This window comes from Mizuhopecten yessoensis, unplaced genomic scaffold (assembly GCF_002113885.1).
Source record: "Mizuhopecten yessoensis strain PY_sf001 unplaced genomic scaffold, ASM211388v2 scaffold7479, whole genome shotgun sequence".
NCBI lineage: Eukaryota > Metazoa > Mollusca > Bivalvia > Pectinida > Pectinidae > Mizuhopecten > Mizuhopecten yessoensis.
In genome coordinates this window covers 658,895-681,242 of record NW_018407068.1, presented here as the reverse complement: position 1 = coordinate 681,242, position 22,348 = coordinate 658,895, and the positions used below count along the sequence as shown (strand labels likewise).

Sequence of the window (22,348 nt, the reverse complement as noted above, 5' to 3'; positions counted from 1 at the left end):
GGCTCTGTTTGAAGTTTGTTCTCTATATCTCAAGTACTGGATGGATCTTTCTGAAATTTCATATGTACTAACAGCACCTACCATGGAGTTCTATATCTTTACTTCATACCAATTACTTTAATTATATTCAGGTGAGCGATACAGGCCCTCTGGGCCTCTTGTTCTTGAGACATGTACTGGGAACTCATTGGACATAAATAACAAGCCACGATCCCAACATCTTTTGGATATATTTAATAAAAACATTTATTCAACAATAATATCCAGTCATTACTACATACTATTAAAATTGATAAAGGAAAAATGAATATTTCCAAATTTCTGGTATAACAATATGGTAAAATATTTCTCCATTTGATAAAGTTCATATGTACAGCTATACTCATCCTACTTTGTAATTATTTTGAATCACTTGTTTTGTTTTGGCCTCCAGGTTTGCTTTGTTGTTTGCATGAGACTTCTGTGAAACCATATTGATTCATCACAAATCTACAAATGTAATTAACATTTTAAAAATACAAACTTTACTACATGTACACTTACTGGATACAAAGACAAAATAGAGATCACAGAATGTTCATTGGCTTCAACTGGACGGATTGTTATAGTTAAGATAAATACAATTCTAAAGTGAAAGCAAAGAATTCCCTATAAAGACAGTAAAAACAAAAAATGCAAACAGAATTGTTAGCCTGCTCCTAAATCGGCCATTACATGGAGTGCTTTAATTTACCATAATGGATGTTGACTACAAAATATCTAAACAAGTGTCCAAATATTTCCGAATTCTTTTGGATACTCTCATGCAAGTTACGGTTTCATTCAGATTTTAACATTTCTTTCAATTTATCACCTATCTTGCACACGTATTCACTCCGGAAACACTATTGGTTGGTTTTGTAAATGATAAGCATTTCATATGCCCACAGAATACCTTTTAAATTTGCAGGGCTTAACAAAGTCAAGTATCCATAAAGAAAACTTGAAACATACTGGAAGAAAAAAGAACTGCATGAGCAAATTAGCCATCTTTAGACTGTCAGTCCACGTAAGGGTTGCTGACTTTTTTGCCGATACCTTGTTGGGAAGATTGGTGTACATAGACCTTATTGTCAACCGTAACATGTTCAACCCCATTTGCCTTGTCATTTGGCAATTTAAAACATGCTTAAATTACCACATGCAATATTTACTGGTACTGCTCACAACAATTTATGATTATATAAATATTTACTGGTGTTAAACTCCCCTGTCATTCAAGGGTGAAAATGAAATGTTTACAACATATTCAGTCAGCTGGTTCTATATTTGTAGTTCCAAAGCAGCCTCAAACAAATTCATAGAGTTTCATAAAATAACATTCAGCAGTCTAGAAATTTACTATGGAAAAGATGCAATCGGCTGAACAAAGTGACTGCTTTGATAAATTAAATGTACGATATCGATGTAAATGTATTTTTACTTAACAGAACCTATCAAGATTATGAAAAAACAACAATAATGTATCTGACACTTAATTTTAAAATGAACAATATGCCCAAGGTGCATGTATTACTCAACTGCTATTGCTTTGTCATGCCGTCATCAGTTCTGTAGTAGCGGTCTTTCTTGAGAAAAGCTACTTTAACTTTTTTTATTTTCCAACAGTTATTAAACTTTGCCACTAATGTTTGCCGAGATGGAAGGAAGCCAGATTACCTGGAGAAACCCATCTGATTGGGCAAGTGACTTTATCCCATTTAATGTTTGAATGACGAAATGAGCCTTCTTGGTGAAATGCAAGCGTGCTTTCTATGGATAGTGTACCATGACATAAGCTCTGTTAGCCCATATGTATGTTTCAATGTGTTTAAATATTGACTAAGCTTTGTATAATCTTCATTAAACACTACCAATCTTACCAATTAATATTGCATTCAAAATCTCTTGTATTTGGCAAATTTTTATTATTTTAGATACCAGTAATTGCAATTACTTCAAAAATAATGGTCACTTTCTGTCATTTTTCCTAGCTCTTCATGGTTTTTTTTTTTTATGTGAAATTCATAATGCTCATTGGGTTTTGTTTTGTCTATTTGATGGCCAAAATTAATTATTTTCTGTATTTAATGGTCATGAATGTTTTGAAAATTTATTACATCTATCTGCATGACCATTTCTGCTGCAAATTGACCATTTAATCAGTCCACACTGTATATATGACGAAATCCTTTTCATTTTTAAAAATAATTTTATGTGTGGATCAAATATGTATAATATAAAAAAAACTTAAGTGGCTTCAAAATAAAAAGCTCATGATTGTCTATGGAAATGTTTCCATTTCTTCACAATTGCTTTTCCAGATTTATTTTATGTATCCTAACTATTACTTTTTATTATTGATAACAATTGTAATGGCCATTCAATATATTCGGATTTGAGATCTGAACTATATCATTCTTGTATTTTCATAAGAAAGAAAAAAATGCCATTTACATGTTCCAAAATATTACATGAGTAAATATATAAAGGTGCCATTATTTATTTTTCCATGATTTATTGCCATATATAAGATTAAAGAATGGTGCATTTAATACTTCAATAGGTGGTTTGGATTTATTGGTCATTGATGCCCAAGATCAATGGCTAAGTGTTAAAACTGATTCCAATTAATCTTGATCATGAAAACATTCAAATGGGCCCCATTATGTACTTCTAATGGCCTTGTCTTCATGGACATCTGGAATTAATAGTAATTTATATATCACATTAATGCCAAAATTGGATTAAAGAGAGAGTAATGATCATTATCTGTATTTTTTAACTAAAAAGAAGCAAGGGAATTTAATAATGGCCAATAACTATTTGTAATTATCATGGAAATATTATGGTCATTATCTCAAAGGATTTTACCATTAACGGTCCTCATGATTAATGGCCAGCTCATTAATGTCAAAGAAATTTAAACACCTTTTTATGGGCATGTTAGCAGTAGTGATTTTGAAGTTCATTTCTGCAGGACTTTATCATACTAATGAATGTTTGAAAGGTAAATTAATTGTATGTTCGTTTAGGTAAAAGTATTTCAAAGCCAATGGTACATAATTCATTTTAGTTTGATAAGAGTAATTTTGCAATTTTCATAGACTCAAAAGATTTAAGCTCTACAATCTTCCAACACTAAAGATAACCAACACATGGAAAAGTTGATGGGACAATACATTAAAAGGATGTATTTTACATTGCAACTCTTCAGGAGAGACAAAACTCCAGACAAAATCTTAACAATAAAATTTAGTTTACATGTCTGTATAAATGAGTATGAAGACTATACAATATGGATATGGCAAAAAAAATAACAGGAACTTCTATAAAAATCTATAACAAATCTGTTTCATTATCTCTGATATCTATGCAGGTGCCTGTAGAAAGGCAAATAAGCTGCCAACTCATTTACTATTTTCTACAAAGTAAACATTATACTACCACAAAAAAGATTGAACAGGATCCTTAAACACCTATGTCTTAATACCAGGTAAATTGTTTGATTCCATAGGTGAGTGGTAACAACCTCCACATATTAGATTTTATTTCAAAATGTTATTTATAATAATACTTTGAGCTTTGGCCAAGGATTCTTCAGGCGAGGAACATCTTAATTCTGTTGAACATATTCACTTTTTGACAGCTACTGTTTTTCCTTTGGCAGGCTGAAATGAACAATTTCAATACCGTCTTATTTACTAATCAACATGAGGCCCTGTATTGTTAACCTGGAAATCTAAGCAATCATCGTAAAATATTCTTATAGAAAGTAGTATTGCCAATATTTCCTCATTTTGGACTCTTACCTGACCAAAAAAAAAAATATGATTGGAGAATAAATGCTGAGGGGCAGGCCCTGATCCACAGACTAATCCACATGTTTGCTTGTGTTGTTTCGATTACATGATATGGATCTCATCTGTTTCCAAGTTATGGCCCACAGACTAAAAAATATGTTTTTATGACTGGTCTACATAATGCATCAAAGTATCATCATGCTCTATCTAGACCATATGATTCTTTAGAAAATGTTGTTTGAAGATTTTTTAACATATCTGACTCCATGACCTTGAAAGTACTTGAAAAGTCATTTACATTAGCAAATTTTTATAACAATCTATACCCGATGCCTACTGGCCAAATATCAGGAACCTGGGCTTTACAGAAGTTCTTAAAAGTTTTATTTACCCTTTATAACATATTTTAGAATTTGACCCTGACCAGCACTCAAAGTTGACATTTGGTATACACACAATACATGTAACTTAGAAAATGATTTGTACTGCTGGTCCACATATCATACTTGGTAAGCATTTCTGTAGAACTTATCTTTCTTAAGAAATAATGTTTTTATTTTTTTCCAACATATTTGACCCATGTGAACTTGAAAGTAGGTCACTAATATGTAAAAACTTCATAGCACTCCACCCTAGTACCCGTCCTAGGCCTGGTCACACATCTGAACCCTGGGCCTTCTAGAACTTCTTAAGAAGATTCTGTTTACTGAGTATTACCCGTGGCCAGTGTTCAATTTTGACCTTTGACCTAAACACAATGTTAGAAAAAGATGTGCATTACTGAACTATACATCTTACTCCAGCATCATTGCTCTAGACCTTCGAGCTCTTTATAAAATGTTGCTTGCAATTTGTAACATATTTGACCCTTGTTTGTTACCTTGAAAGTAAGTCAAATATATGACTTAAGAAGATTCTTAAAAGCTTTTTACCCATTAAAACCAAAAACATTTAAAAGTGGCCAGTTCTGAAGTTGACCAGGTACCTTTATGCCAAATGTTGGGACAGTAGGGTCTTCAATTTTCAAGAAGTTATTCAAAGAAGCTGCACCATACCCTAAGTTCACATGCACTTCATGCCATATGTGATCCCTTTTTCATGGTAGTCAATCCTTACTTGGCAATTAACTGATCCAATGTTGGTTAGCTACTTAACCACCTATTACTATTCTGTATTGTTTAACTAAGCCTCTTAACATACAAATTTTAAACTTTTTTCTTAGTCTGGCAGAATTTGATGATATACAGGGTTAGACACTTACTTTTTTTCTTAGTCTGGCAGATTTTGATGATGTACAGGGCTAGATACTAACTTTTTCTTAGTCTGGCAGAATTTGATGATGTACAGGGTTAGACACTAACTTTTTCTTAGTCTGGCAGATTTTGATGATGTACAGGGCTAGACACTAACTTTTTCTTAGTCTGGCAGAATTTGATGATGTACAGGGTTAGACACTAACTTTTTCTTAGTCTGGCAGATTTTGATGATGTACAGGGCTAGACACTAACTTTTTTCTTAGTCTGGCAGATTTTGATGATGTACAGGGCTAGACACTAACTTTTTTCTTAGTCTGGCAGATTTTGATGATGTACAGGGCTAGACACTAACTTTTTTCTTAGTCTGGCAGATTTTGATGATGTACAGGGCTAGACACTAACTTTTTTCTTAGTCTGGCAGATTTTGATGATGTACAGGGCTAGACACTAACTTTTTTCTTAGTCTGGCAGATTTTGATGATGTACAGGGCTAGACACTAACTTTTTTCTTAGTCTGGCAGATTTTGATGATGTACAGGGCTAGACACTAACTTTTTTCTTAGTCTGGCAGATTTTGATGATGTACAGGGCTAGACACTAACTTTTTTCTTAGTCTGGCAGATTTTGATGATGTACAGGGCTAGACACTAACTTTTTTCTTAGTCTGGCAGATTTTGATGATGTACAGGGCTAGACACTAACTTTTTTCTTAGTCTGGCAGATTTTGATGATGTACAGGGCTAGACACTAACTTTTTTCTTAGTCTGGCAGATTTTGATGATGTACAGGGCTAGACACTAACTTTTTTCTTAGTCTGGCAGATTTTGATGATGTACAGGGCTAGACACTAACTTTTTTCTTAGTCTGGCAGATTTTGATGATGTACAGGGCTAGACACTAACTTTTTTCTTAGTCTGGCAGATTTTGATGATGTACAGGGCTAGACACTAACTTTTTTCTTAGTCTGGCAGATTTTGATGATGTACAGGGCTAGACACTAACTTTTTTCTTAGTCTGGCAGATTTTGATGATGTACAGGGCTAGACACTAACTTTTTTCTTAGTCTGGCAGATTTTGATGATGTACAGGGCTAGACACTAACTTTTTTCTTAGTCTGGCAGATTTTGATGATGTACAGGGCTAGACACTAACTTTTTTCTTAGTCTGGCAGATTTTGATGATGTACAGGGCTAGACACTAACTTTTTTCTTAGTCTGGCAGATTTTGATGATGTACAGGGCTAGACACTAACTTTTTTCTTAGTCTGGCAGATTTTGATGATGTACAGGGCTAGACACTAACTTTTTTCTTAGTCTGGCAGATTTTGATGATGTACAGGGCTAGACACTAACTTTTTTCTTAGTCTGGCAGATTTTGATGATGTACAGGGCTAGACACTAACTTTTTTCTTAGTCTGGCAGATTTTGATGATGTACAGGGCTAGACACTAACTTTTTTCTTAGTCTGGCAGATTTTGATGATGTACAGGGCTAGACACTAACTTTTTTCTTAGTCTGGCAGATTTTGATGATGTACAGGGCTAGACACTAACTTTTTTCTTAGTCTGGCAGATTTTGATGATGTACAGGGCTAGACACTAACTTTTTTCTTAGTCTGGCAGATTTTGATGATGTACAGGGCTAGACACTAACTTTTTTCTTAGTCTGGCAGATTTTGATGATGTACAGGGCTAGACACTAACTTTTTTCTTAGTCTGGCAGATTTTGATGATGTACAGGGCTAGACACTAACTTTTTTCTTAGTCTGGCAGATTTTGATGATGTACAGGGCTAGACACTAACTTTTTTCTTAGTCTGGCAGATTTTGATGATGTACAGGGCTAGACACTAACTTTTTTCTTAGTCTGGCAGATTTTGATGATGTACAGGGCTAGACACTAACTTTTTTCTTAGTCTGGCAGATTTTGATGATGTACAGGGCTAGACACTAACTTTTTTCTTAGTCTGGCAGATTTTGATGATGTACAGGGCTAGACACTAACTTTTTTCTTAGTCTGGCAGATTTTGATGATGTACAGGGCTAGACACTAACTTTTTTCTTAGTCTGGCAGATTTTGATGATGTACAGGGTTAGATACTAACTTTTTTCTTAGTCTGGCAGATTTTGATGATGTACAGGGTTAGACACTATCTTTTTTCCTAGTCAGCTTGTCTGGCAGATTTTGATGATGTACAGGGTAAGACACTAACTTTTTTCTTAGTCTGGCAGATTTTGATGATGTACAGGGGAAGACACTAACTTTTTTCTTAGTCAGCTTGTCTGGCAGATTTTGATGATGCACAGGGCTAGACACTAACTTTTTCTTAGTCAGCTTGTCTGGCAGATTTTGATGATGTAAAGGGCTAGACACTAATTTTTTCTTAGGCTGGCAAATTTTGATGATGTACACGGTTAGACACTAACTTTTTCTTTGTCTGGCAGATTTTGATGATGGACAGGGCTAGACACTAACTTTTTTCTTAGTCTGGCAGATTTTGATGATGTACAGGGTTAGACACTAACTTTTTTTGCTTACGTAGTAGTCCACAGGACCAGTTGAAAAGATTATTTTCTAGTTCTTTGTCAGTGTAACTAGTCCAAGATTTCCTAGTAAGGAAACATCGCGATCTACAGCACGAAATATCAATAGTAATTGACTGTAGGTGACCTGAAATAACTACTGCCATAAAAATATGGTGAAGATTTAAGTAAATTTTGACAATTATCATGCAATATATCTTATTTTAATTAGTTTTCGATATTTTAAGAATTATCTTATAATCATATTTTCACAAGTCCAAAGGACCAGTTAGGCTAGGTGATTCACTAGTCCTTGCTGAAATCTACTAGTCCAGGAGTAGTGGACCAGTGTCAACCCCTGATGTATGATAATCATGCCTTTTGTTTTATTATATATATTATAATATTAAATATATTTTGCAATTGTAGCATTATGTCTGATTCTATTTGTGATGGTGACTAAAGAATTAGATATTTTATGGGAGGTTTTTTTATCCCATAGCGGGACAAAGAAATTTGTACAGTCCTATAAACTCACCTTTAGTATACTAAATGAGCACATAAGGTCCTCTGAAGCCACCATTATCGCACCAGCATTGTCAAACTCCCCACAATAGTTGGGAGCACTGAAGAGTGTCACCAGCTGAAGAGAAAAATATCCATATTAGACATCCATGTATGACAAACTTAACAAGACAAAAAGTTGAAAATGTTTCCACCATGAAATTTCATCAAATGCTGGGGTTCAGTTGTGATGTGGACAAGCTTTACTTTAGTTTGACCCTTGTCACGATCCTGACCTTGACACAATAACCCTCTATAATACTTAAGTGGTTCAGTAGTCATTCTGTAAAAAAGTATTGTAGTATTTAATTATGACCCTTTGAGTGCAAGTACCTTGTTCAGCATTCAATAATCTTGCATTGATTTTATCCTTGATCCCTTGCTGTGAACTTATCCTTGAGTGTAGGGACCTGTTAGTAGTGCCATGATCATATACCAGGTATATGAAATTTGATCAATACTGTTCAGCAATTGTTTTTTCAGCTATGTACAGTCTGGAGAATCAATGTTATGATTTGACCTTTGACCCATTACTATGACCTTGATTGTATGAATCGGTGAGTGGTAGGTGACACATTCTCTTGTTAATTCTTTTCGTTGAGAATAGTATCATCAGATAATGTTCAGCATTCAAGTCAGTCTTGGTGTGAATTTGTTTTTCATTTGACTCTGTGCTGTGACCTTTCAGGTTGGCAAATGCCACAGACATAATACTCATATCTAGGAAGTTTTATCAAAATAGAACTGTCAGCTGAAGTCTAACTGACAACCCTCAGCTATGAAATTTCATAAACGTTTGTTAAAAATACTATCAGCTGTGTTCCAAATATGATAAGTTCTGAAGAGGGACTCTGTTACCAATATCCCCATTCACTATCTCAGCAGTTGTAAGTTAAAAGTAAGAATGGCAAATGATGATATTCTAATCAGCTGTACAGATCTCAATATTGTAAGTCTGTTGTTCAACATATAATTAATAATGATATTGTGCAATATTATTTACACGGTCTGAAAACAAAATTTCTACATTGTTAATTTGTGGTCTATAAGTTGTTAAGATTTTATTTTTATTTATATGTGTTACTTAATTAGAAATGTTCAATGTTCACTTTGATGTCCAATTAACACATTCACGTTACTTGTCGCAAAAATCATAAAAGTAACATTAATGGCAAGTAAATGACTTGCACAGTATTCAGTAGATTTTCTTGTAATACTTACTTTTCTTTTGTTGAAGAACTCATATCCATCTTCTACCACCTACAAACACGGTCATTATCAATTAATCAGATCATATAGTTATCATTAAATCAGATTATATAAGATATGACTTCCTCTTCCTATTTTTTTTTTCTTTACTGTTTTTACTTCAAAAAACACATCGAAAATGGTAATGGAGTTAGTAGGCTCCGGTAACCTGTCGGGTAAAGATATTCAAGCCTGGTATTTGGCTTGGCCAATCTGGAATAGAATACTATCCTATTAAACACATATGAAGGTTATTAAGGTTTTAATTAATTAGTACACATAAACCGTCTTTATTTGGCTGATATATGGGTCTAAGTGTAGATATTTAACCAATAATCACTACCTTTTAAGGCTATTATACAAACTGTATAATAAACAATTGGAATTATGGCAAAAATTTCATCTCTATCACAAAAATTCCCTTTTTTTAAAAAGCAAATTATGCCAGTGAAAACATGGTCATGAATATACTGTATTATCTCTAAATTTGTTCATTGGGCCTCTCTTACCTGATGACCTCTAGCTATGAGGGATAAGTTATGTCTTTCCAGGAATTTGTCGACAACATCCCCTCCAAATGTGAAAGACACACCTCTGTCATTCTCACCCCAACCAGTTATATCCTAAAATGTAATGAGCGGTAGACATTTATATTTCTTAGTGCAGCTCACTGGTGTCAAACGAAACTAGTACATTGTACATCGTAGTACCAGGGGTGCTGGTAAGTAGTTCAACCATATTAGTACAATGACCTTTTTACTAGCAAATAAGAGAAATCTTATCTCAAATACCAAACAATAATCACTCCACAATTTCACAGCTTTTTTATTTACATTTTAATTATCCAAGAGACCACTTAATAATGTAACGGTAAATACATAATACAATAACGCAGAGATGTACTTGCCTCACCTGTAGGAAGATTTTGAAAAATTTCACTTGCTCAACCTATTATTCTATAGTAAACTTAGAAAACTTTCACTAGACCTGGGGCATTGAACTAGTGGCATTCTACACCTCTATATATAGTACACATGTATCTTTAATTTGTGTACATCTTGAGTTGTGCTGATAAAATTTTGTCTATTTATTGCTGAGACATTAACTTAAATTTACTATTGTATTGATGGCATAGCAACTATATATAACCCTGCCACATTCAGATGGCATTCATTTAGACTATAAATGACAGGAGCTGATTGTTGCATCATAACAAATTGCCAAGTTGGATACCACTGACCCTCCCTTGACAGATGGCAGTTCTGTTCATTAAACAAACATATTTGATAATTACATTAATTGAATTAAATGCTGAATAATAGCAAGCGTAATTGAATTTTCTATGAGATAAGACAAATTCTAAAATATGGTCAAGTATTGAACTGCTTTCAGTTGGCATTCATATGCAATACAAATGGTTTCCCCCTACCTTCCCTTCCATTTCACTTTTACTCCAAATCAGCAATCCAATATTCATATCTTGAACAACTAGACTTAATTGGACTATATAATTTTGATAAAAACATCTATATAGTAAAAGTGCCACTTTATAAGTAGTATCTTAATCAATAATTGTTGTATATGTAGACACTTGGTGCCAATAGCAGTGGATAAGATTTTGATAAGAGAGTAATGCAGTACTATCATTTAATTTTGTTTAGTTAACTTTACTTACATCATCTGGGTCTGACCACATCAAATCACACACTAGTCCCATGTCAGGCACATCACAGGGTCGTTCTATATTTCTGATCTGTACAAAACAATGGTCAGGTAATTTCCATTAATTTTTACAGCAAGTATTTTGCTATAAAGAAGGTGCTGAAGAGCTATATTTGTATTGTACTATATATACTCTTATTATGGTACTTTATTGTACTATACAACATAAACGGACTTGTATAGTTTATTTTTCAGCTATTTACTATGAAACAGTAAGCACAACCTCAGAGAAATGTCTGTCTATCTCTCAACTTAGCACTACCCTGAAATAGTATCCCAAACACCAGTAGAAAAAAGGTAGAAAAAATAAACCTTGCTCTTATTCATCTTGGCAGTGAAAATACTGTCCCAATCTCAGGCACTATATTTTGCCCTTTTCTTCAACAAAGACTGAAATAACCAGGTTCACATGTTCAGAAAATAACAGGTAAACAGATTTCCAATTCTCCGCTCAGAGCCAATGTTTAATTATACATCTAACATTGAAAAAAAAATCTTCCAAGCAAAACACGATTTCTGAAACATCCCAGCTGGTAGTTAGTCAAAAGTATTAAGCTAATTAACAGGTGTAGCATGGTATTGTGAAGCATGGTGAAATGAACCGCGGTTCATATAACCTAGTGGTGAAATGAACCACAGTTCATATCACTTAAGTGGTGAAATGAAATCACGGTTCATATTACCTAGTGGTGAAATGAAATCACAGTTCATATTACCTAGTGGTGAAATGAACCACAGTTCATATCACTTAGTGGTGAAATGAAATCACGGTTCAAATAACCTAGTGGTGAAATGAAATCACGGTTCATATTACCTAGTGGTGAAACGAAATCACGGTTCATATTAACTAGTGGTGAAATGAACCACAGTTCATATCACTTAGTGGTGAAATGAACTGCGGTTCATATTACCATTATGGTAATATGAACCCGCCACAAATCACAAAAATTAAATCTGGGGAAGAGAAATTTAGGGTGGGGCAGGGGTGCTTCACTTTCCCATATAATGGAAGTTTTTGATTTTCATATAGAATACATCAAATTGAAGTAAACTAAAGAAAACGAATGGAAAAATGATTGTCAGAATAGAAATTGATGGTAGCCTTCATTTCACCATGGGGTAGTTCATATTACCATAATGGTAATATGAACAGCGGTTCATTTCACCATGGCCTTCATAGTACCTTACTACACACCTGGTACTAATAATCTGAAGATGAGCATTATTGATCACAGCACAATATATGCGAAAGTCATAACACGCTATATTTAAACTGGACCACAAAACATAATCTTCATTCTAAAACATAATGGTTATTGTATTAAATGCAAACTCAATTGAGTTTTCAAATTAGTGAAGGTTTTAGATGAAGAAAATACAATGAAAGAGGAAAGTTTATTAGACAGTTTTCCATCATTTGAAAGACATTAAGACTATTGATCTTTAGCGAAATATGCACTTTTCATTTTTATGGCCAAAGATCTTAAAAAAAATTCAAACACTTTCTCAAACAGCTGCAGCAAGGAAAAGCTCATGTTTTTGTAGAAGTCGGAACTATATATACCTGGTATTATTTTTACTATGGATCTGATGAGATGGGTACATAATTTGATTAATATTACAGATTTCCCTACTCACCTGTACTGCTTACCTGATCTAGGTCAGTCATATCTGGAGACAAACCACCATGTGTGCAAAATATTGTATTTTCTACTATGGCAGCTGAAAGAACAAAAAAACGGATTAACATTTTAATATCTAAAAGTATGAAATATCTCAAAGCATGTCAATAATATCAATAGTGATACATCTGGAGACTATTTTTCTTTGTTCAACTACAGAAATGGTCACAGTCTGATGAGTGCATTTATTTCTGGAGTAATCAAACCAACTTAAATGTTTGTCTGTGAATGGTTTAAAAGCAAAATTGCAGGCAGTGCATGCTTCAGCATGAAAACTACATTTACATGTACTATTGTAGATGATGATACAAGGCTAGACCAAACCAGAGTACCGTGCGGCGGAACAATATACGCCCATCGAATGCCATATAGTGTTATATACATGTACTGAAATATGATCTGCATCATTCTAAGAGTGGTTAGCTGACATGCTATAAAAAATGTAGGAGAAAATCTCCGGACAAAAAAACAAATACTGAAATGAACAAAGGGCAATAACTTTTGCAAAAATTGTTGAATCAAAATTCTTTTTAGGGAGACACCACTTCATAGCATGATTATAATGTATACCAAGTTTCAAAGAGATCCAGTGAAAAATGTATGGGGAGATTGCCGGACAAAAATCAAATACTGAAATAAACAAAGGGCAATAACTTTTGGAAAAATGGTTGAATCAAAATTTTGTTCAAGGAAACACAACAACATATCATGATTATTGAGCCTACTAATTAAGTTTCAAAGAAATCCGTCAAAAAATGTAGGAGGAGATCTCTGGACAAAAAATCAAATACTGAAATGAACAAAGGGCAATAACTTTTGGAAAAATTATCAAATCAAAATTCTATTTAGGAAGACGCAACTTCATATCATGATTATAATATATACTAAGTTTCAAAGAGATTGGTCGAAAAATGTAGGAGGAGATTGCCGGACAAACAAAAGTTTACGCCGGACGGACAACTCCATACCATAATACTTCCGTCAAATTTGACAGGCGTATAAAAATGTGTTTCCTGTAACATGTTGGAAAAAATTAGGTTAGGTAGGCAACACATTTTATTTTACAACAAATAATTTTATATGGTGATCTTGCCTTTATCAGTGTTTCTTTGAAAATTGCCTTTAAAAGTTTAGGGTAGGCACAAACAATTAGGGTAGGTAGGGTTACTGGAAACACCAAATATTTTTTGTTTGGCCTAATGCTACATATAATCTTCAGTGACAACTGTGTACTGTATTCATCATTAAGAATTGAGACATATGTAGGTTAAGTTCATTTATTTGAAGAAAAAAAGAGAAAGCCCTTTTTGTTCACCCACAAAAGTCACAGATCAAAAAATGACACTTGGCCTTTTGGCATATATAGATTAAAACAAATCTGACCATAGATGCCACAAAACAGATTAATCTTGTCAAATGAGGTAAAACTCTTTAAAAACAGACCTTGTCACCACAAAAAGGTTCATCTTACCCAGTGGTAAACAGTTGAAACAGTCTGTGAATGTTTTCCATAACTTGATATTGTATCTTCTTTTACACTCATCATAAAATCCATAGATTCTGGAGGAGAAAAGTACAGTGCATTCCTTTCAAATTTTTAATTAATGTTGAATGATTCATTATGTTTGCTGATGTTAACTTGATAAAAACTATACATATTTTATATTTAACATACACAAGCAATGCATACTATTACTGTATCTTGGTACAAACAATGCATCTAAAATAACTGTTCTCAATTTTTTTTGCTTACAAATTTACAAAATGAAATGCTAAAATTAGAACTTCACTTATTTCAAATAGATCTACCAACAAGAATTCAACGGAAGTGGATGTGTCGCCTGCGCTGGAAACTGGGAGATTACGAAGAAATAGATACACTTTCATTTCAAGAAATAATGTTAAAAGTAAGCAATAATCATAGATTATGTTTTTGTATGACATCATTTTGTTATATAATCTGTTATTCTGGGAAGAATACTCTGAGTTTTAAGGAACTTGCTATGGATACTCATTGTCTCAATTCCAAGTTTAATCTGTATGATTTGTCAAATGGTTTCCCATAAATAAATGAATAAACTTGTAGATTATGATGTTAAACAGCTAGTGTTGTCAATAACATTAGGAGTAAGACGGCATTTCAGAGGTATACACGGTGGGTCACGGGGTAGATCGAAGCCATCCAGTATACAGTTTGCATGAAGTTTGAGTTTGATCTGCCGAAGGAAACTCAAGTTATCGCACGAAAATATCTGTGCGGACGCTGCCGCTGACATAGCAATACCTATGTGTCACCAGCTTTTCGCAGGCAACACAAAAAGGACAAACACCAAGAATGTTTATAACATGTCTGATAATCCTCAAAAATAAAAGTTATAAACTTACACAGGGGTAGGGGTGTACAATTGCACTAGCCCGACGCCTGGGCCTAATACTCGTAGACACATTTAAAAAGGGGGAGTAGTGTGGCAGATTTTAATTTAGCTTCCCGCTAGAGGGAATTTCCCTTTAGCTCAGTGGTAGAGCGTCGGACTAGAAAGTCTGGGATCTCGGGTTCGATCCACGATGGAAACACACTACTCTCTTTCCCGTTACAATATGAAAATATAGGTGGGCTAGTAGAATTTTTCAAAATGTGCCTGTCAGCTAGTACTCTTATTAGGAAATTGAACACCATTTTGATAATTAAGATGGTGTGTTGCATATTCACACTTCAAAGATCCAGATCTGACACAAATAGAACTGTTCACTTGTCAAGTCTATAGAGCCTTTTAAAACTACTAAACTGTGCAGGTTTGCATATCCAATTTTGAGTAACACTTACAAAACTCATATCATATCTAGAATTTGTAAGCTGAAAAAAACCATACATTTTTAAGATATTTTCCGCAAACAAGAAGAGCATCATGAAAATAACATCTAAAATTTTGCAAGTGCCAAGAATCCATAGCCAGATAATATGCTGCTGATCACACAGGCTAAATTATTCCACTCCCTAACTTCAACAATCGTCAAACTTTGTTGCTGGGATAAAAATATATTAATACAAAGTATATTATGATTTTGTCTCACCTGTTAATTGAGGCACATTCATGATTTCCTCTCAGTAAAAAGAAATTTTTTGGATACTTGATTTTGTATGCTAAACAAAGACAAATTGTTTCCAAAGATCTCTTGCCTCTGAAAATTAAAAAAATTAAAGTAATGTCATAATAATGTTTCTCTATCTGTTATGATCTATAAAAGATGCAATTTGAACTTCTGCAATAAAACTAAACTGTTAAAAATCATTGTAATCAGACCAAGATTCTAGCCCATAACCTCTAGATCTATCTACATCATCATGGTCACTGGCAATTATGCCTTATTCTGCTACAATAACTAGAACTAAAATCAACAAAAGTACCAAGGAACACATGCAAGGAACAATGCCTATATTTTGCTATGTAGCGTCCACCTAAATGGAAATGTAAAAAGAAGAAACTACATTTAATGATTTATCCTATACAATAAAGTTGAGTTATTTCTGGGATGTGGTGAAAGTTACAGTTTTGTTTCAAGTTGATTATATCTCAAAAAGTTTTGGAATTACACAAAAAATAGTGTTAAAGTAACTAGGTTAAATATTTATCAGTGTTCCCAGAAAACCCTGAATGATGGTTGTTTACCCCAAACACACAGTTGTACCCCAAGTTTTCAATAACTGCTCTATGAAGTTAGGTGGCAGAGTACAGTAGAAATGGCTTGACCCTAAAAATAAAGGGCATGTCTCGGATAAACATGGATAGCGGATTCATCCTGCACAACACACCTACATATATATATATATTTATAAACTACATTTTGAATAGGTGTTTTTTAGAAGAACATTTTTTTTTTCAAAAAGTGATTTCCCCAGATTTGGGACTTCTGAAAACCATGGTTACCACATCAAAAAACACCAAAATATGCAAAAAATCATGATTTTTAACCCAGAATTTGACCCCCGCAAGTAGAATTGTTTTTCTTAAAACCTGTCTGAAATTAAATATCGCCTACTCGGTAACAGAAATACTCACGTTTTAGCATAGGTCATTCCGGTGGATTTTTCACAATATTTACACATGTGCTGAGTACAAAAATAGACTACATGAAAAGCTAGCTTTTGTTGTGTAGACACAGATTCGTAAATGCCCAAAATTGTAGTCTCAAACCAAATTCGACTTTTCTTTTTTTTAAATTATGAAGCCCACATAGTCCACTTCATCATGTATATGCCAATTTTAGTGCTGATTTTTTTTTTAAATTTTGATACATGTTATATTACAGGGGTTATTCATTGTATAAAAATATCACCCATGGCCACCGTACGCTACTGTACTCTGCTACCTTATACATCCCTTTTTTTCCCCAAAAATTCAATCAAAACCTTTTAAATGTCTGGAAAATGACACAATGAACAAAAAGATGTATCCGTTTCCTTTCTCACTTTAAAAGTGACCGAGTAATATGAATTCTCCTGCTAGGTGATTTTTTACCAATTCTGCTCTCAAACTACCAACAAAGGGAGGTAATCTGAAAAATTAAAACTTGAATAACTTTGTAGTTTTCAGGAATAATTTTTTTTTTNGAATCAAGTGGAAAAAAAACATAAAATAGTGTAATTAGAATGAAAACAGATATTTTACCCATTTTCAATAAATACAACTTAATGTGTTAGTTACCATGGATACTGGGTGCTGAACTAAGTGAAACAGACTGAAATATAGTCTGAATGCATCAGGAGATAGCCTGTGAATTATTTGTTGTTTGGTATCAACTTTACCAATTACACAATTGACACATATGTGATGAAGTGTGAAGTGCCTGTGAAAGGGCGAGTTAACCCCTCTTTATACATCCACAGGTAATAGGCTATTGACCTATATACTGACCTTTATATGTAACTTTTTAAACGTTTTGAGTAGTTTTAAGCAATAATGAATGAAAGTGAAGCTGAATAAAGCATAAAAAGGCTTTTTTTCGGAAAAAAATCAATGTCTGTGTGTATAAATATAATCATTATTAAAGGACATGGGGATACAGACTCTGAAAAAAGTAATATATATGCCCCCAAATCTAAAATTCAGTGGGAACCCATATATATATGTTAAGAGAAAATCCACAACACACCTAAATAAAACTATAAGTGATAGGTATGTAAACACAGTTTTACTCTATAAGGTCTCAATATGATCAATACAATGTTCAGTCATTCATAGTGAAATTTCAAATTTTCTGAAGCGCTGTGCTGCTCTTTCCTCAACACAATATTTGGTTTGTCCTTTTCCATTGAGGATTTTTCACTGTATTTAATAATGGAATTCATCTGTTTAAATGGGTTCCATCTATTTATATATAAATAAAACACTTTACATTTAGTGGGTAAAACAGTTACCTTGTAGTTGGGATTTTTAAGAATGAAGATAACCAGTAAAAGAAAACCAGAAATCTGAAAAATGACACATTTAACTCCCAACAAAATCATCAAAATCATTTTTGAATCTCAAGTGCACAAATACCTAAGGTACTGATTAGAACATCAGTCTGATAATAGTATTGAATGTAAGTGTATTGATCATCATATGTTTCAATGAAATAATAACAGATCTGTTATCTATTGGCACTCAAAAAAGAAAAATTGAATGCCATTTAATATACAGCAAAAATCATCTGAACGACTAAATGTACTCAAATTCTCCTAGAAAACAGTATTTCCAGTACCTATACTGGTAGTATGCACAAAACTGTGATATAAAAACATGGAGAACAACATCAAATCATTTTCAAAAGCTGGTTAATGTTTTGGCTGTGTTACTTTATCTTAACTAATTAAATTTAATATAGAGATATGTAACGCAGAAATGTAACAACAAGAACTTGTGACAAATCCTCTGCTATTCCTTTTGGTTCTGAAAAATACAATGTTGGTTGTTTACCTATCGACATAGTCCCCAAGAAACAGATAGTTAGCCTCTCCAGGGAAACCATTACGTTCAAAGTGCGAGATCATGTCCTGGTACTGTCCATGTATATCCCCTACAATGGTGATAGGAGATTCTAGCTCAAGCAGGTTTGGCTGCTCCATGAATATTTCTCTGGAAAGCTGGCATAGTTGTCTAATCTGGGACTCGGGCAGCTGGACCTGGAAAGGGGTAAATCAAACTGAGACATCAGCTGCAGCAACATTCTACAACATGAATATATACATAATGCATCTACAATACAAGACAATATCTTGTTTTCTTGGTTTTATTATATATGTATATATAGCTATACAGATGAATTAGCCTCAGCTTTATAAAATCTCTTGAGAGCCAAACACCACTAATAAATCCATGCATTTTTTTTTTTATCATTTTAACAGGCACTACACAATATAAAGCTCTGTATATCGAAGTGCAACATACCTGCTTCCCTGGTGCATCTTGGTATGTTAGCAGCTGATAAATAATCTTGTCTATATCCAAATTTTTGGTCATTTTGTTAGTGTTGTTGTTGCATATGTGTCAAAAGTTTAGAAGTGGCCTAGTCTGCAAGTCATGAAAAAAGTAAAATTACAGTCAAATATAAGATTGTCACAGGTGTACCATTCCACTAGCCAGGTGCCCAGGGCAAGTAGATTTTATATCTATAATCGTAGTTATAAATTTCCAGTACATTGAGGTACATATAGACAAATCAAAACACTATATAATCCACAATAATGAGCTGACAATCTTTTTTTCAATGGTATTGCTATGGGTATATTAAAGTCATGATTCCGAATATTCAGGTCCTGCAAACTATGAGTATGCTGTTATCCTGTGAACGGATAGAATGAGAGGATTCCGAATGATTAACACACATTAGAGGAATACAATTTGAATTAATTCCTTTCAAATACTTTAGACTGTAAGTATACCTGTTACAACATGTATATTCCCATCTTCATTCCAGAAAATAATTTCATCACTTCAGACTAATATGATATTGCAGCACATTTTCACAGTAGGACAAGTACAGCTGTATGACATGACTGATATCACACAGTCAAATGTATAAACCTTACCTGTACAGTGAGCTTTATTAGAACACTGAGGTCATGAAAAACCACTTACAACACCTATACATTTAATAAATTTACCATCTATAGATTTTCGAATATACAATCATGTAAACAACATAACAACACTAAAAGCTAAACAAACAAGGCCTCAGTTAAAACACAAAAGTATAGAACAGTAAATATTAGTCAAATTTAGTGATTTAATTCATTTTGGAATTTTGTAACACGTCGGTAAATAGAAGGAGAAAGTATTTACTTAGAAATACCTACACCATTCAAATTCAGACAAAGGAATCTAACAGCTGATTAAAGCATGACAAACTCTTAACACACTTTTATAATAGCTTTTGAACTGTTGTTTATGTGTTGAGCTATAGATGAATGGGTATTTTTCTTAGCTCCCCTGGGGTTCCTTACAAATATGTTTTAATGTACAGAAGCTAGCTATTATATGCAATACCATTTATACCAGCAATTTATTTATAATGAATCTGAAGGTTATGGCCTCTTAGTCTGACATTTTCTGATGAACATTACAATATCAAGTTATGACATACACAACTTTGGACCAAGGGGAAACATCATATTAAATTTGAGAAAGATCTTCTTGAGAAATAGTGAAAATAAACTTAAACTATCAAAATTCAATGATGGCTACTTGGTGGCCATTTTCCCCCCAATTTAGTCCCAAAATGAAAATGTACAATGTTGGGCCAAGGGTAACCTTCATATAAAATATGAGAAAGATTTACTTTTTTTTAGATAGAGATAATCAAAATCCAAGATCTTTTTAAGAAATAGTGAGAAACAGGACCGAACCTTCATACGAAATTTGAGAAATATGATTATCTGTCCAGTACTTCTACAGTCGAGTTATAGCAAAAGCGGTAATTAAAGGAAGAAGTTGCAAACTGACTGCCGATGTTAAATTAAAGACTGAATATTTTTGATACATAACATGTATCATGTTGTTTAATTTTGTACTAATTTGTTTATTTGGCAATTTTGTCCTAAGAGGTTAGAAATTGGTCACACAATGCTAGATCTTTTTAAAAATCAACCTGCAGGTTATCTGTTAGTAATCTTAATCCTTTCACCCCTATGTAATTTTAATAACCTCTACCATTAATTGATATGGATGAGTCTATTATGGTCTACATTGTTGAAAGGGTTAACCCCTCAGGTGTATCAGAACAGTGCAAATTACCAGATATGAACATTTGTGAAACATTAAAGCTTTGTGGCTTGCAGTTTTAACTTTAAAAAGTCTCTATGAATTATATGAGTTAAGTCTTAGTACATCGACATGTATGTGATAATTTCATAAATTATTCTTTTTGTGTATTAATGCTCAGTCAAGGCTGTGTGCATGCAGTGAATTTTCTTCTTACATGAAAATGTTATTAATATTGTGATAAAAATTGTTTCTAAATACTTCATATTAATAACGTATCTACGAACTCACATCTCATTTGACAAAAAAATAAAAATCAGAAAACAAATTAATTAACCATATGCTGGCATTAAAAAATGGGGGGTAAGGGACCGGTTGGGCCAATGTAAAATTTGAATGATCGACGACCCTTGGTCTACTGCCTACATCTTCAAGCTGCCTACATCTTCTTCATAAACAATTCTAATGAAATATGCACAGATCTAGAGGAAAATGCCTAGTATTAAATCAGTGTAGAATCATTACTGGATTCAGTGACGTTCTTTTTCATGAATCATGGCCATGCATCATTATTGACATTTAAAATTTGGTTTAGGTTTTCAGACTATACTGTATTTCAGGTCAATATTCTCATGGATATGTGGACAAAATATAGATCTATAAAGCAGTACCAGCCTGGTACTGTCAACATTGTATTGTTCACATGTCGCACTAAGCGAACTGAAAAATATCGATTATAGTATTTATACACAATGAATCGTCTGCTAGCTAGCTACTGGAAAGTACAGTAGAGTACGGTACGCTACAAGTATGAACGCCGGTAAATACTGACTGTCAAACGTAGATGTGCGATATTTGGAGCATCCAACCATAAACATATCCCAGTTTTATGCACTATGAACTCGATTTGTACAAAATAACATGTGTTCCTTCAAGAAATATCCACAAATATTATTCTTACTTACGAAACCTTCATACTTCACACGATTCAAGAATGACACACGATCTTCTTCCGTCCTTCATGACAGTGAATACGAGCACGTGATCGTTGTCATAGATACAGAATCGAAGTCATGCTGCTGAAAATATTGACCATGCGTGTGTGCCTTGCAGATATTATTCATATTGTCATAGGCCTACGCAATGTACGACAAAATGTCGTAGACTTAGGTCATGTCAAATTAAACTTGTTACTGTAAAAAGATTGACTTTACAAATATCAAGACCAGCTGTAAAATCCGCTAGACCAGGAACCCATCATTATTCCGGACCCAACCCATTTTTTTTACCACCGA

At 33.5% G+C, this 22,348-nt stretch overlaps 1 protein-coding gene across 2 annotated transcripts; it reads right to left on the bottom strand.

The window, feature by feature from the left end:
* Window positions 1–230: 230 nt before the first annotated feature.
* LOC110453666 (serine/threonine-protein phosphatase PP1-beta-like) lies at window positions 231–22,104 on the bottom strand. 2 transcript variants are annotated; one of them, XM_021502720.1, is made up of 11 exons: window positions 22,019–22,104; window positions 19,242–19,364; window positions 18,771–18,976; window positions 15,886–15,993; window positions 14,285–14,373; window positions 12,783–12,853; window positions 11,085–11,162; window positions 9,919–10,032; window positions 9,383–9,421; window positions 8,136–8,240; window positions 231–3,689 (listed from the first exon to the last, which is right to left on the bottom strand). In XM_021502720.1, exons 2-11 carry the CDS (start codon window positions 19,311–19,313, stop codon window positions 3,654–3,656), a joined length of 918 nt encoding a protein of 305 aa, XP_021358395.1. In that variant the 5' UTR covers window positions 19,314–19,364; window positions 22,019–22,104; the 3' UTR covers window positions 231–3,653. The 2 variants fall into 2 exon arrangements, with proteins under 2 accessions (XP_021358395.1, XP_021358396.1); XM_021502721.1 differs by having other exon boundaries at window positions 22,015–22,091.
* Window positions 22,105–22,348: the final 244 nt, after the last annotated feature.